This window comes from Nyctibius grandis, chromosome 5 (genome assembly GCF_013368605.1).
Source record: "Nyctibius grandis isolate bNycGra1 chromosome 5, bNycGra1.pri, whole genome shotgun sequence".
NCBI classification, from domain to species: Eukaryota; Metazoa; Chordata; class Aves; order Nyctibiiformes; family Nyctibiidae; genus Nyctibius; species Nyctibius grandis.
Window position 1 is genome coordinate 73,238,274 of NC_090662.1, and position 16,936 is coordinate 73,255,209.

Genomic DNA, 16,936 nt, shown 5'->3' on the forward strand with positions numbered 1-16,936 from the left:
CCCTGTGGATCAAGAAATGGTCAAGTGAAAAGGCAAGTTGAATTTAAGAAGTCCACTCTGTCACACATGGCTTCTGGCAGAAGTGTTCAAATTGGCAAAACCTCTCCTCAGCTGATACTCAAACTGGAAAATCCTTAAAATCACTCCACCTGTAAAACAAAAGCAAAAGGTCCTGCACCCAAGTAGTCTTTCAACATTTATTTTCATGGCTCAGTTTATCTTCAGAGCCTTCCATCCAGATGTTCCGGGGCCTTTTTTTGGCTACCTGTCCCACAAAACACAAATAATAAAACACAGGCAAGCTGCACCTGCCTCTCTGAGTCAGACCAGTACTTGTACCTGAAGATGAGCACTACATCTCTGATAGTGTTTAATATCTACTTGTTTCTCAGGAGCCCCCCAGGCTTGATTACCATAAGACTTGAACTCATCATTTACCCAGAGCTAATGAGAAGGATTATTAAAACATCCTGAAAATTAAGAATAATTTGCATAGATATACTTTACCAATTGTTCTGCTTTTCTGAAAGTCATGGAAAAAAATAGAGCTTTCAGCTGTGTAAAAAGTGACTCATTAACTGTCCAGTAATTGTCAATCTAGGGTAATCTGCATAACCAAATTAAAGCAATTGACTTTCCTTATATTTACCTTAAGCACTTGGAACCATAAGATTACTGTCTGACAATTTCATGGATATATATATGAAATTAATTAATAAGCTATTCAAATTGGTGTGATTTGCATATTTGAAGCTAATTAGAAAAGCAAGCTGTAGAATTTCAAAATCTTAGAATACATAGGAAATGAAGTGAAAAAACTGATAGCTGCAGGACTCATTTGCTTTAAAAGTTACCTTGACCTTATTAACTGTATTCGAAATAGGCTTTTGTTGCATACGGATATGCTAATATTTCCCGTTAGATCTGAGATCATGTGGAATCTACATGAAGTTTAAATGCATATCTATTGCATTTGTATGAGCTGGCGCTTGATGTCTATTGACCCACATGAGTTAGTGCAGGCAGATGTGTAACGGCAAACTTCATTGCAAATGTCACATTTTTCTTAGTTCCATGTAGTGCACCAAATAAAATTTTAATACCCTAGTGCAAGAGATCTCAGTTTCTTCTGCAGTGCTGTCTGAGGATTAGCATGTTAACATTGCACTCGGGGCTTTTTCCAGGGAAATCAGCAAGGTGGTCAGCATTTGCCCCAGTAAAGGTAGCATCATACACCTTGATTCCCTGTTTTCCTGTAAGAAGACGCCCTTTTCTAATAGGCACTAAAAGCAATCCTCAGTTTATGAAAATTATCCAAAAAACCTCTGATGCTTCACTCAAGTTAGAGTTATAGGAAGGCTTGATTTTTTGTTTCACAAAAGCTCCTTGTAATTGTAACTCTTTTTTCTGTTTTAAAATAGAATAAAAATTTAAAATTGCAAAATTTTCAGTAAAAGATAATTCCAACAGAAATAATTGAGGAAAATCAAAACATTTGTGTAAGTAAAGTAAAAACAGTTTAGTCTAGGATTGAATTTTTTCATAGTTATATGACATTTCTAATTGAAATGAAAACTCAAAATGTGCAAGGACAAAATGTGAGATTTCAATCTTACATTTCTTAAATGTTTTTTTCAAAATTGACATATTTCTACAGAACATTTCACTTTTAGCATCAACATTCTTCTAATGGAAAATATTTTTGTAGAAAAAAATAATTCTGGCTAGTTCTATTCAAAATATTCACAGAAATTCTCAAAGAACTTCACACTTAATGGAAGAATGGAGAGTTTGAGCAGCTTGCCTGGCTTATTTTTTATTTTTTTCCTGCTAATAATTTGATTTCACCGTAAGGTTGTGGGAATTGAGAATTATGCCATCTGCAATCCAGTAGTATTCCCTGTCAGAAGAAATACCAGATATCATTTCTGCCTGCTCTTATAATAACTTCACAGACTTAGGTGACAGGTGGATTACCTCTAAAGTTCTTGTGATTAAAACCACACACAGCAGTGGCAGACAGACGACTCTGGAGGGGCTTGTGGTAACTCCCTAGTGTAATGGCAGGCTATTACCTGCCAGCAGCCAGGTTGATTTGAAACCCTGACTTTTTCCAGCTCTCCACAAAGACTTGTGTTACTCAGCCTCCTGAGATCACTTCAGACTTTTGACACTGCAAACGCCAGAAAAAGTCTAGTGGCTTTTCTTTTACCATGTCTCCATGGCATTGATAAATTCTAAATCTCTTTTTTTCCTATACCCTGGTAAATTCTTATTCTTCTTGAAGCTTACATCCTTGCAGATCCCGTCTCAGCTTGTGTGTGACCCACATGGGTGAAAGAAAAATCTCCGGAACAGTAGTGCTCTTGGCTTGCAGTTGCCCTATTTGTGCCCTTTACATCCAGTCAAGATGAAAGTGATCAAGCAGCTGAAACAGCCCTTCAGTTCTTTCTCACTCCCTGTAGCAATAAAATCAAATCACTATTGCTTGGCAAGTAACCTTAATGAAACTGCTTTTTGTACATTTCCCCAGAATGTCTCTTTTTACCCTTCATTTTGTGTCCAAGAAGGTCACAGATGCAGTATGGCTAAAGTAGGGAAGACTCTTGGAGGACCTCTAGCTACAAAGAGCTTGAGCTAGAAAAGATTGATATGAAAAATGATTGAAAGAACTGCAAAGGATCTACACTGCACTGCAGCCCGCTCAAGTGAATTCTGCAGTGTGCATTCTCAGAACCGTCTTTCCTGCAATGAGTAGAAAAAAGCAAGAAGTGAACATCTATCTCCTCCTTCCTCATGGGAGAAGGCTAACAGACCAATGGACAAGTTTCCAATAGATACAGCATCTTCACAGGTAACTTTTCGTTCTCCAAATGTCAACAGCAATTGAGGAAACAGCAGTCATCCATCACCAACAACCAACTAGTGCAAGTGGTCTCCTAAGAGCTTCAACTACAAGCCATATTTTCCTCTGTGGAGAAATGCCATTATAGATTGTTTGTCACAAAAGGCAACATAAGCATCTGACCATTTGTTTTCTTGAGAAATACAAAGATACTCTGTCGTATCATGGTCCAAAGTCTCAAACACAGATTTCCTCTCATCTCTTCAAACCTAGGGCTACCAGGCAAAATTAGAAGGCTGCCATTGTACCACTGCATTGACTGAGACAACTCTGACTAACAAAGCAACAATAACACTGTGCATTTGGCTGCTTAAATGTTGCCCAGATCAAGCCAGGCCAAAGTTCTCCACAACATAAAGGTTGGATTCTGTCTTGCAAAAAGAGAGTCCTCCCTAAGAATGGAAGAAATCTTGTTAGAAAGTAAAAAAACTATCGGCAAGGAAGTTTTACTCCTCAAACCTTGATAAAAAAATCAGTTTGGACTTCCTAGCAAAGACTGGATCCTCTGAAGGAGCGGAAATCATCAACTTCAGTGTGTCCTGTGGTGTAAAAAAAATTACCATGCTGGTAATGGGAATGCCATCTGCCTGTACCATCATCTCAGTGGCAGTCAGGCTTCTACAACTACTGAAACATACTTACCCAGCCATCAAGGAGCTTTCTGGATACATCAATTACGTATATACTGTACAAACCTAATGGAGCTTCCCTTCAGGCATTTCTAGGTGCTGCTTCTCTGGATAGCCATTATAGCTGTCAGCAAACCAGCCAAAAGCTCCAGGGAACTCAAACCTTTCAACAGGGTCCTCCATTTCCAGTGTTCCACAGGGATGAGGTGGAATTGATATCTCTTCTCAGGATTTTTGTACTGCAACTTTCCTTTGAATCTATTTATTGACACACATTATTATTTTCTTCCAAATCTTTATCTATTCAGAAGATATTCTAACCCGTGGATATTTCAAGGGGCTTTGATACTACCATGACAGTACAAAGTCTTTAGTCTTTTTGCTAATATTTTTTGCTTCTGTCTTTACAGCTCTGAAGAACCAAGTCATTCCTTCTCAGAATTTCAGAATGGATTACATTACAGCATAAACATCATATGATATTGACTTTCACTTTTGTGACTGTAGGGGCTTTAAGGACACACACAGGTTAGCAGCAGCTTGAGCAATGTGTCTGTTTAAAACATTGGTGCTCTGGTGCACATTGAACATAGTTAAAATGAGATATATGCAGGCAACAATATTCTGAGGAGCTTTTCAGACATGCTTCAGGGATCCCTCAGTCTTTATCCTACTGAATCTTTACTTTGGCTTCTAGAACATGCTTTTCTGTTTCTTGACCTCTTCTTCTCCTTACCATCTCTATTACCTTTTTAAATATGGTGACATCAAGAGGAAAAAACAAAAAAAGAAATGGCCCAAGCAGTTTCGTTGCATTTATTCCTATTGAGTTTCTTTACACAGACGCATCCTGCCTCAGATATTTCTCTTCTCACTCTTGCATGTTCACTTCTACATCGCTCTTAATATGCTCCTGAACTTGTTTGCGATTTATACTTCAGGTCCCTTTTCTCTTTGAGGGAAATTGTGCAGAACATCATCTCTTGACTGACCTCACTGTTATCGTTGTTGCCCTTTCTCAGTCAGTTATGTGCATGCTACTTGTGCCCCAAATGACAAGAGCAGGCTAGAATACTTGAAGTTCCTTTGCAGGTTAGACCACGTGCAGGAGAAGGGATGGCTGCAAGTAAAACAGAGTACAGCCAAGGCCGCCTTCAGTTAAGTGGTGTAGCTTCTCTAAAAGCTCTTTCAAAGACATTAAACAGACGAGGATTTGCTTTTGTACATTGTTCGGGACATTTGTAGAAATTAAATCCTGTCCACTCCAGATGGGCATTAGACACTGTCTGTAATTCCAAGTACCTATCACCATGCCTCCATCCCTCTGAACTGATGTGACTACTATGTTCTCAGATGCCGGGTTCCTCTAGTTGTCCTAAATACCCGCATCACTTGCAAGGCTGAAGATTCTCAGAAAATCTAGCAGTAGCTCTCTTGGCTTTATAGTTAGGAATGGCCACATTTGAAGGTCCCAGTAACAGGTTCTCAGATATCTGTGCTCAGGTCCATATGGTGACCTTTTGGCTCAGATGGAAAATGGTAGGATTTGGCTCCTCTCTGAAACCTTTGTGGATATCAGAAAATGTATTCAGCAACCCACAGGTGGGGGTTGATTCCCACCCCCCACCAAGTACTCATGCACAAAAGACTGTATGCACAAGCATATTAGGAACCTCAACCCACAGTGCTACAGTTTGTGCAAATACCACCTGTCAGCATTAACAGAAATTTTGCCATGCTGCTTTTGAGCCTTTACTGTAGGTAGTGGTATAATTTGCTACATATTTGACCCCATCTTAAAACACAGGCTCGTTAGCTCAGGGAATAAGAGAGGAGTAAGTCAACCTCTACATTACTTTCTTAGCAGTGCCAAAGATACTCAGAACCTTTGGTTTCTAGTTTTTCGATGTGATGCCAACTCCTCTGAGTTGAGCATTCTGTATCAACAGTGCCTTATATAGTCATATCCTTTTACACAGATTTTTTTACTCTGTTACATTACTATTATCTGCACTTTCTGATGAAATACGAACAATATCAAAATTACAATTAAGGTATAATATTCCACAGTAACTTACAAGGCTTCTTCAGCCAGTCAGTCACAGATGCACCAACACTGTCAGCCAGGAAGGATGGAGAATCCTGAAAGGTGCTGAAAATTTTTGGGCTTTCTTCAGTCAGTTTGAAGGGGCTTTGTACCTTCTACCAGGAATGCAGCAACTAGCAGAATAAGGGTCCTTCTATTGTTAGAAAAGATGATTTGCAAAACTAGAAAGAGGAAGGGGGATGGGAAAGAGAAACTCTGCTGGAAAGGAGATGTTTGCCCAGCAACACAAAATCAAAATCTATGCCTGGTCTGTAAGAAATGTCTCTATGGGCACTGCTCTTTTATTTGGTATTCAAGCCAACTTTTGCCTGTATGTGATCTGAAAATAAAACACAAGAGCAAACATGTGAAAGAAAAGGATAAAAGCAATGAAAGCTGACACTACCAAACCAATGAGTTAACCCAAGACTATTATATGATTAGATGTACCTTGGGTTTTTAATTGTTCTCATTTGCCTATATCACCAAATAGGTTGTGGATCCAAACTACAGGTTTTATTTAGGTAATACAATGCCAGTTTGGTTACTGCAGCATCCTTGGAGAGCAGGAGCACACTGCAGGAGTCCTCCATGGCACTAGAGGTGAATTCTGCCATTGGCAGAAGAAGAAATGCATCAGTTTCAGCTTTGCTAATGTAGTCACAGGAAGTAAAGACAGATGGGTTTGGCATATGGGGCATATGGTAGAGGTTAGGCCTGAAGGATTATGTTACTATTGAACTGAAGGACTCCCAATAAAGCTGGTTTTATTTGATTTTCAATTCTACTTCTTACACCTAAGGGTATTTGCAGCCTTGGGTGTTTTTTAGAATTGCTCTCAGTATTGGAAATGGCCCCTGAAGTTAATCAAAGAATGTCAGGCAGAGTGTTTGCAGCAACTAGACTCTTCTAGGTATGACCAGATCTCAGCTCAGCTCAGCTTGGCCTCCAAGGACACATCCATTGGGTCCCTGGAGCTTTGCTGTGAGGTGGGTAAAGGTACAGCAAGCTAACCAGCTTTACCAACCCACTTTTCACAGCTGGCAGTGCATGTGGTAGGGTTGCCAAGAGCTGATTAGACTGTCCCAACCCATTGTCTTAGTAACAACAGCGTTATCACCCAGAACTATGTGTAAGGGAATGGGGATATATAAATAGAAAGTGTTGCTTTAGCACTGGGATATTATGGGTTTACAAATCAGACTGATGCACTAGAAGCTGGCTGGTCCCTGTGCAGACATGGCCTGAATCTGAGTTGGGGAGCTAAATCAGCCCCTGTATTGAACTTGATAGTAGTGATACAAGAAACATTTTAAAAATATCAGTACCTTCAGTGCCTGGATGCCAGGATGTCTAGCACTCAGGAGACACTGGTTGCAATTCACATGTGGTGGTAGTGGATACAGCTTACATCAAATTCAATGGGAGCTGTACCTACTTCTGCCATGGCCAGCTTTGATCCTGGGCGTCCTAGGGAATAAGCCCAGCCTCTTGTGCATTTCTTTCAAACTCCCTTTTGCCCTCTTCTGCCATTTTGTTGCTCCTGTGTTAGCCAAGACCTAGTTTACTAGGGCTCTTGATTGGAGACTTATTACAGCTTATTTCTGTCTGCCTTTCTTTAAAGCCAGCTGAACATACCCAATGCTCTTCCTCTATGGTAAGACCAAAAATACAGACCACCCTCCCAGCTTCTGTGACACTCTTTCTAACACACTCCTTTATTCTCTTCCCCGTGATCACGAGTTCTCTCTCCAAGCCCAGCCTAGTTATCTGTGCATGAAGCTGCCATGTCGTGTATTGGTGTGAGTCTGGTGTTCACATGAGCTGTGAATATGCTGCACATGTGTATTTCTTGTGCATCCTGAGCTTTCCTTTGGTCAAGTTAACTGTCGTTCTGCCTTCTAATGAATCACCAAGAGAGAACTGGACCTGGTAAGATTTCTTGTTAGCAACAAACTATGTCACTGTCAATGTGACACTGAATGAGTTTGTAATGTGACTTCGTGTCCACACCTCCAGGCTAGAAAAGATTGGGACTCTGAAGTTCCTCTTCAATGAGGTGATTCACTGTAACATTTGAGTTTGTACTTTGCACAAAAAAAAGTCGTGCAATGGTGCACACAAACTCTGCTGCCTTGGTGTACAAGGCAGTTCCCACACCACCCCAACAGAGCTGCAGTAACTCCAGTCTCTTCATTGCCACTTTGCATAACCTCCCTCCTCTGGCAAGGATATGCCTTCAAAAAGCTGGATAAAAGCCAGTATAGAGCAAGCAAGGCTACTCAACCACCAGCTAATCTGTAGCACCTAGTCTTAAAATGACTGTAATCTCCCGAGGCATCACTGAGTGGTTTTGGCTGAGTGCTTTGATGCCAGTAAGTTGCAGATTTGCATCAGGGAGGAGTTTGTTCTATTTTATTTTCTGCTGAGACTTTGCCTACTCTAGGAACTAAGAGGACAGGGATAATTTTCTGTCTACAGCAGCTGCCTCCTCTCAGAAAGGAAAGACGAAGGAACACTAAAACCTTTGTCCATGTCCCAACTTGCTGCCATCTAGAGGGTCAAGCTGATAAGAGCAGCAGCAGGTAGAATAAGAAAACACTTTTGGGTTTTTTTTGGTCACAACCACAGCAGTACTGCTGTCCACACAACTTTTAAATTTGGACCTCAACTCTCTTTTAGGTGGTATTGAAGTTTAGCCTCTTAAAGGAAATGGAAGGGAGTCCATAGGACTTCTGTAGGATTGAGAGGTGTGTGACCTTACAGTTAGCTCTCTGGGACTGTAGTGCTGAGAGTATTGAATGCCATTATTTTTGATTTCTTGGAGACCACATTCCCTCCTTCACCTCAGAGCAATTCCCTCCAACCCGCTGAAGCCTCCAGCCTGTCGTCCAAGTCAGAAAACAAGAATGATGTGAGATGTAGGGAGCACTCAGGCTTTTCCTTGACATAGCCTGTTCCTCTAATATTTTTCACCCAGTTACTGAACAGGCAGCGAACGTCAGCCTTTGCTGCAGACTGGAGGAAGCTACGCAAAATATCCACCGGTGATTCACCACAGATAGACAAACTGCAGCTGAGGTGCAATCCTGAACTACGGCACATAGCGCTGCGCTTTCTGTGCGAGCGGGGTTCACACACACCAGCAAGCAGCTATGGCCCCTGTGTGCCCCCACGGCTGCACAGCAGGAGCTAGGGCACAGACCCAGCTGGGGTCCAATGGAGCTGGGCCCCAATCTGCTCATCCTGGGTTGGAAACAGGAACGCACACAGCGCAGAGGTACACATCCTCATCCAGACATTGAATCCCAGAAACATAAGTCCGGGCGGTTTTCGTGCCTTGGGTTTTGTCAGGAGCAGACAGACAAACAGCTGCTGTTCTCGCTGCCCAGTGACAGGAAATCCAAAGGGTCTGTTCTCTCTTGGTTTACACAGCGGTGAGTAGTTAACTGCGGGGGTGATCTGCACTGTTTCTTCCTCCTAAATGTTGCTCTTTCGATGGCGTTTAGACTCAAACTGCGGTCTTTGCAGCCTGGGTGGGGACAGAGAGGGGATTTCTGTGCACTTTCTTGCCTCACGGCAGGTCAAGCAGCAGGGTGACAGTGTTATCTCCCCCTGTGACAGGAGGTCACATTCCCACAGTGCTGCTAGTGGAAGCCACCAGCTCCACAGGCTTTGCACAGTATTTTAGGAGGTTAATGAACTGGGAAACACGGCATTTTTTCTGCCTTTCCTCCCCTCGAGCTAGGCAGCGGGTCCTCTGCTGAGGCCTAGGTGAGCCTGCCACTGCAGCAGTGCTCAGACAGACGTGGCCTTCACACATGTGAGGGCTGAGGAACGTAAGAGCTGGTTACAAGCCCAGAGGAAAATGTTTAGGGACAAAGCAGATGCTGTGAGAAAAAAACAGGCCAGAAGACAGACTATTTTAAAATACTGCACGCTCGAACAGTAGCAGTGAAGCCAAAATAAAATGTTTTATAAAAAATGTCAGTGTGCAGACTGTGGGAAATACAAAGGGGTCATGAGAAATGTGAAAGGCCTGAAGATAGAGCAGCGGGGGTGAGCGACCACGGCCTGGCCCCCCGAAGCATGGCCACAGCAGCACAGGGACAGTGGGGCTGCCAGCACTGCCGGTGATGCCAGCAGCTGGGCAGGGGCAGTGCACGCCATGCCCCCATGGGTTGTTGCACCCTGGCGCAGACCTGGGACCTGCTACTGCTTCCCAGCAGAGCAAGCAGCACATAGCTGATGCCTGACACCAGATGCACCAGAACTGCTGGCTGAGGCGCTTGCTGTGGTAAAACACCCAAGACAGATCAAAAGAGAAAGTATATTTCTCCTCCAGTACAATGTCAAAGGGGAATTGTATCTTTCCAATGTGAGAAGGAGATGTAGTGGAGGGGTTTATAGCATAACATATGCCTAATCCCCAAAAGTCTGGGCAACCTGAAGGGAGAGGCCGATGGCCTCAAGAGCCGCCACAGAGTAGCCTCACCACCATGGGACGGAGGGCAGGCTTAACCAGCCTCGGCCCGTCCCTGGGGTGCCGGGGCAGTGCAAGCCCAGGGAGTGGTACCAGGACAAGTAACAGTGCAGTGAGCTCTCGGCGTAGCGTCGTCTGTGGCCCAGGGCCCCTGTTCCTCCTGTGCTGTTGTAACTCCTGCCTCTGTGCCAATGGCTTCCAGAACGCAGAGGAAAACTCTCGCATCTCAATCACCTTCTTCCGACTCTTCCGCGTGATGCGTCTCGTGAAGCTGCTGAGCCGAGGGGAGGGCATCCGGACGCTGCTTTGGACCTTCATCAAGTCCTTCCAGGTATTCCTTCACTTATCTCTAAGTAAGACCCAATGCTTTTTTTTAACCCTTGGTGTCCCCTCGGGGTGGGATTTCACCCCAGTGCCTGAGCCTGAAGGCTGCTGGTCAAAGCTGTGTGCTCCAGTGACACATGGCACGAATGAGAGTCAAGTAAATGAGGCTCGCAGGGGATAACTGCCTGGGTATGACTTTCATCTTTAAAGCATGAGTAATTGCTTGAGACCTTCCTGAACAGCCTTAATAGTTCAGTTCAACTCAATTACTGCCTGTTTGTAACCCTTCAATCTCCTCTTTTTTTTTTTTATTTTAGCTGTATTTTATATCTGTTGCTTTAAGCGAAATACACAGCTATGGGAAAAGCCTGGGTCTCAATTAAGTTTCCCTTAAGCCTTGTTTTGAGGATTTCCAGAGAGTATTAAAGGTGTGTGGCTTCCATACTTTCATCCAGAAAGAGTTTCACCTTTTTGGCCCCACACCTTTGGCCCTGGTAACAATCCCAAGCTATTAATTTGCTGCTGATTTTGCCCTGAAGGCAGGTTGCATTTCAGTGGTAGGTAAAGTACCAGAGTAGACAGGGGAAGGCAAAGGAGACCAGACTGGAACACCTCTGGGGGAAATCAAACACCTAGAAAAACTGCTTCCAAACCAGGCCCTAAATAGCCATGTATAGAAAAATGGTGGTTAGAGGTGAAGCATAGAATATTCCTGCATTTTACAAGTACTTGACCTGGATTTACTGGGCCAGCACAACCTGGGTGTTAGCTGGGGCAGGTCCGGAGAAAGTGTCAGGCAAAGATGGCACAGGAATACAAATGGTGGTCTAAACACTAGAAAAGATGCAGGACACACCACTGGACAAAAGCGTGAAAGAATAACTTGTGCAATACACAAGTCTTGAAACTGCAACCATATATCCCTCAGAGTGAGACTTTAAATGGTCAATAGCATTTGTATTGACTCAAATGAGAAAGGAGCTGATCCACACTTTAAAACTTAAACCTCACCAGCTACAACACAAGCTGGGAGCAAAGCCTGCAGTGCTGTGGATCACCATGACTTCTCTCTCTGTCAGCAGAAGTAGCACATGTGTACACCAGGCATCAGTCTGGACCTTTTCCAGTGCAACTCTCAGATGGTCTTGGTAGCCAGACCACCAGGCTCATGCAAAGGACTCTCATTTTGCACATTCCTTGACTGCCAGAGGATCTAATATTGCACAGCAGTTTTCTGACACATTCGTACCACAAATGTCTTTTTCCATTGCTTACATGGTTGCTAACTTCCAAGTTGCTATTTGAGCAGCTCCAGTGGGAACCATTTTGTCTGCATGCACAGGAATGAGACTCCCTTGGCACAGCTCAGCCATCCCTGATGCAGGGACAGAGTCACACTTTCCAGTTCCTGCTTCTCCTCCCCTCGCCCCTATGCCTCGCCAGCCTCTTTAGCAATAGCTCGCTCTTATCCTGAGCTCAGCTTGCCACGGCTCTTGGCTGGAGAGGATGAGATGGATGGGAAAGAGAGTGCCTGGTACTTCCCTCCAGTGACCTTCAGACCTCTTTGACTGGAGAGTCACTTTTAGGCAGGGCTGTAGGGTGATGGGAGAAAGTATCAAGGGAGGTATCTTCCACAGCAGGGAGGAAAAAAAAATAAAAAGCACTGCAAGCAAGTGCCTTTTCCCTTGAAAGCCTTTAGCCATTTATAACATGGTATTCTCTGCTCAGAGCTCCTCCTCTTGCAACTGCTGGGAGGCTCCTTCGGTAGCTAAGAATAGCCGCTGTGCAGAGCTCTTAACTCAGCCACTCCCACTGTCAAAATCTGGGATCCCTGCAGACTTTGTCTGGCATGGGCTCTTCTCTGTGTCCCCACATGCTTCCAGGAAGTGTCTATGCTCACACAGGGCAGCCTAATAAGCAACGAACTTGTGCTGGAGTTCAGAGCCCGTCGTAACTACCATGTGCCCTGCGCATGGCACACAGTCCTCACATATAAGTTGGCGCACCGGTCAGAGGAGTGTGTGGTGGGAAAATGCTCAGCGGGGTTTCTGCCTGCAGAGATAGCAACAGAGCCCAGGCTGGAGAGTGGGAGGAGTAGGAAGTGAGAGGGGTGCCGAGGGCAAGGCAAGGCTGTGGGAATCACAAGGACAAAGTGGTAAAGCCAGGGAAGGACAGAGACAGAGGAGGACAGAGCCAGAAGAGTGCAATATGGGAGGTAGGGAGCTGAAGGAGCCATGGGGAATAAGGGGCAGAGAAGAGTAGGAACGTGCATCAGTGGAGAGGAGTTGGCTGAGCAGAAGAACATGGAAAGTAAGTGGAGGGCCAGGCAGCCAGGAGACAAGACACTTTGCCCATCTCCATTTGAAACATAGACACACTGGTAAGGTCATGCACCTCAGGTCCTGTCTGGACACTATCCCAGGAACTCTTCTTAGGTCTTGTTTGTATCAGGTCCCCACTAGATGATCACAAAATGTTTGGAGCCCAGTTCTGAGCTGGTGTGTCTCCACTGACATTGTGGGGTAACCATACAGATTTGTCTGACCCCATAAAACACAGAGGAATCTGCTCCTGAGCCTCAGGATGATGATTACAGACATTGTATAAAGGTTTGAACTTTTGCCATTTTAATATTCAGATCTCTTTGAGATGATTTCTGTGGATCTTAGTCAAATCTGTGTAGTGGTCAGTGAAAATTTTTCCTCAATTCTTCGTATAGGATTTAGCCCTATTGAATTTAGGCATAAACTTAAAATGTGTAAATAATCTTATATTTAAAAAAATAGTAATGCTGTAGGCTTTTTATACGCTGTGAAATGGGGTGTTCAAAATCCAGATCAGGGATTGTACTCACATTTTCAGGATGAATGTGTCCACCCATTGCCTCTGAAGTAAGGTCTGGAAATCTCTGATCTGAGCACTGTACATTTCAAAAGCAATAGAGTAGAGAATTCTTCCTCAAAAGCCTGAGCCTGTGAGGTCCCGAGCTGTGCCCTTGATTCCTGCTAGTGCCGGAGGAAACCGATAGCACTCAACACTTTGCTGATTGCACTGGCCTCTTCCCTACGAGGCAGCTCTGCGTATCAGGGTTCTGCATTCCCTTCTTCAGCAGCTGATCACAGGCACTTAGGGCATTGCAGACACCATCACAGACACCTAACACTGATCAGGGAACAAAGCTGATGCTGCTTTAGGTACATGGGATGGTACCAACCATTGTAGCAGAAGCCTTGAATTTGGATCTCGGCAGCTGTTGCGGTTTTTTATTTATTTCACCAGACTGGATCCAGAAAAAAAATCACATTGCCATTAGTGCCACAATAATGCTGGTTATGAGACTTTTCTCCTCCTGGTAAGCAGCTGTAGACACTATTTTTGCCCTCCCTTTCCTCACTCCATCAAGGGCAGGACTGACGTGAAGGCAGCAGAGCTGCACCGTTAGGAGTGGGAGCAGAGTCAGAGCCTGCCCCAGCTGGGTGGCAGCCGCGTGGTGGCGGGGAGGGCAAGCAAATGTGGGCCTGTAGAGGCATCTAGTGGCCACCTGAACGAATTACAGACTCCACGTTTGGGGCCAGCCTCTGCCCACTTTCCCAAAGCCAGGAGCATGAACCACGCTCCTGTGGGCTGGGCTCGGTGGAGGCACAGTGCTCTCTCTTTTTTTTTTTTTTTTTTTTTTTTCCCATTTCTAGGCTCTCCCCTATGTGGCTCTTTTAATAGTGATGTTGTTCTTCATCTACGCTGTGATCGGGATGCAGGTAAGTGATGCTAAAGAGCTCAACTGTGTCTGTCTTCTCCTGTTAGTGTTCTGGGAACTGACTTAGAAAGTAACTAGAACAATGTGTGGTTGTAGGGGCGTACAAGAATGTTTTCGCCCAGTAAGGTAAGACAGCAGCTAACCTTGGTTGGAAAACATTGTCTGCCTATGCACTTTCAACAGGAGCACAACACACTCCAGAAAAAAACAAACAAACAAAGCAAAACAGAACCGACCCATTTAATCGCAGAATGCAATACGCAAACAGTAAAAGAACCGTGTCTGCCTTCCACATCCTCAAAGGAATACCCAGTAATGGTGGCAAAGGAGGTTTACTGCCTCGCTTGTTGGTTCAAAATATTTGTTTCAGTGGGCTTATGGCCATGCTGCACTGAACAAACCCAGTGTTCCTCTCGCATCACTTTCACACTGGCCTAACTTCCACTGAGTTGTAAAGAGCAGCTTTTGATTTACACCCGTGAAGGTAAATATGGGATCAGACCCAACGTACCGATGCTCTGTGTTTGTGCCAGTTCTTCAGGAAGCTGCATCAATACAATATCCTATTTAGTTTGCAAAATGAACTTGGAACTGGCCTGAGCATTCATCTGTGCAAGGAACTGATGTTGCATGCAGACCATTGAAGAAAGCATGTGATAAAGGCACAGTCTGTGACAGTCGCAGCCTTTTCTGCTGTGCTGCTTTTCAAACTAAGCTTCACTCTCCACTTTGGTGTTAATCAAAGATCCCAGACAAGTCAGCCATCTGGGACCAGAGACCAAAGTACAGAAAGGCATGGCATAATTGCTTCCAGAGGTCTTCAAACATAACAGGCTTCTTGGTTTCACAATGCAGACGGAATTTGTAACAAAATTCATCTGACCTCTGTGACCTTGTTTTAATTTGTTTCCTGTTATTATAATCACATCTTTTCACAGACTCCATCTACCCTGCCCCAGTTTGAAAAATAAAACTAGTCTTTTCTTGAATTGTCACAGGTTATCTCAATTGCCCCCAGCAATTACAGCTGTCATTTAGTCTACTGGGTCCATACTGTAAACTTGCCAGTTTTGCTTTTAATACCTAATGAGCTCAAATGGCCAAGATCTTACAAGATTACCTGTGCTATACAGAAAATCACTTGAGAGTATTACACTGGTGTTATGTAGCTACACAAAGTAAAAATGGCTTTCAAGCACCCATGCAGATGGGGTCTACAATGATCGGGGCACTGCCAGGGCTAGATATTTTATCCTGTAATTCTATTCCCTTTTCTGTCAGCTAGTTCTAAGTTGGCTATATAAGCCTTGGCTTACATTCAAGTCTCTGTTTAAATCATCTCAGCAGCCTGAGGATCATACATCTGTCTTTTGCGTTGATCTAGATTACTAGATCTCTTTCTGCCCTCCTGTCTTCCAATAAGAAAACCAACTTTTCTCATCTTCCCTCTTCACTTAAAGCCCACACACCTGTTATCATCACTTTTTGTCCAAATGGCATCTCAGACATTCTCTGTGCTGCTTTCTTTAACCTGCTGACACGTAGAGTTCCCTCACACATAGAGACATGTAGGAAGGAAAATCCTTCTTCACTCCATTAAGCAGCTACCTGGAAAGACTAGATGTACCAGATCTGATGAAAATATAAGAATTTCCCACATAAAGGAGACCTACTACTTTATCTCAGCTACTGCCCTGACTTGGAGCGTAACAACATTCAAGCCTTGCTACCTCGTGTGCTCAAGTGGAAAAATCGAAATTGATGCTGATGGATGAAGCCACTCATATCATGGCCCAGGAGGCACAGACTGGAAAGGCCATGAGAGAGGAACCTCTACATACAGTTCCTCGTATGTGCCTAATGCAAAGCACCCATAGTAGCTGCCACCAGTGCCTTGTGTGTGAGGGAAGCTGCAGGATCAAAAGGAAAATCAGACTTCCAGCATGGGAAGTTCCCTTGCCTACGCTTGTCTGAAATGAAAAATATGGGCTGCCTCAGCTCAAACTGCCTCTGAGCATTTAAACTGTCCTCCTGCTCCTCCTCAGTGCAGCTGGGGCTGTCACTGCTACCCGCATTGCGGGGGGGCGGTCGGGGCTGGGGAAGGCCCACATGTCCATGAGGAACCCCTGCAGAAAGCCTGCTGTGTACACACCCTCCCTCCCATCTGGCATGGCCTCCCCACCATTGTCCCTGCGCTTCTCTCCACGTTGTTATTTCTCTTGGGGTGTTAATTATCAGTGACATTTGCTTGAAAAGAAGCTCCATGTTCTCTCAGAGCTGCTCTGTTCCTGCTGCTCATTTTGGTTACAAGATTACAGCTCTCAGTCCTTGAGATCTCTGTCACGTCGCTATCAACAGGGAATAAATAGTCCTGACTGACTATGCTGTGCAGAGACCTTTCTGCCAGGCAAGATTTGTTAAGCTCTCAGTCTCGGTGCCTGAAAGTACCAAAGCTATAGAAGGCTTTTTCAAAGAAGCCTGAAACTCTCCTGCACCAGGGACTTCACATCCGAGGGCAGCCCCCTAAAAAGGTTTGCTGATGGTTGCATACTTTGTGCTGTGGCTGGATGAACTAGTTGGTGCAGCGACGGTTGGTTGGGCATGGAAGGAAGCTGTAAGCCATCCTTGTCTGGGCAAATCTAGTGATCATCTTCACACTGCTGCATTCAGGGGGGGCGGCCTGAAACACCTGCTGGTGACAAGCATGGCTACTAGAAGGGACATGTTTGGACAATCTCCAGATCCAAGGCAACGT

General features: G+C 44.4%; 1 protein-coding gene across 1 annotated transcript in view; it reads left to right on the top strand.

The window, feature by feature from the left end:
- Window positions 1-16,936, top strand: part of CACNA1C (calcium voltage-gated channel subunit alpha1 C) — a 447,783-nt gene that overhangs the window by 409,103 nt on the left and 21,744 nt on the right. The window contains 3 exon segments of the mRNA XM_068400796.1: window positions 7,245-7,277; window positions 10,306-10,434; window positions 14,117-14,182. Of these exon segments, the coding sequence (XP_068256897.1) occupies window positions 7,245-7,277; window positions 10,306-10,434; window positions 14,117-14,182 (228 nt within the window).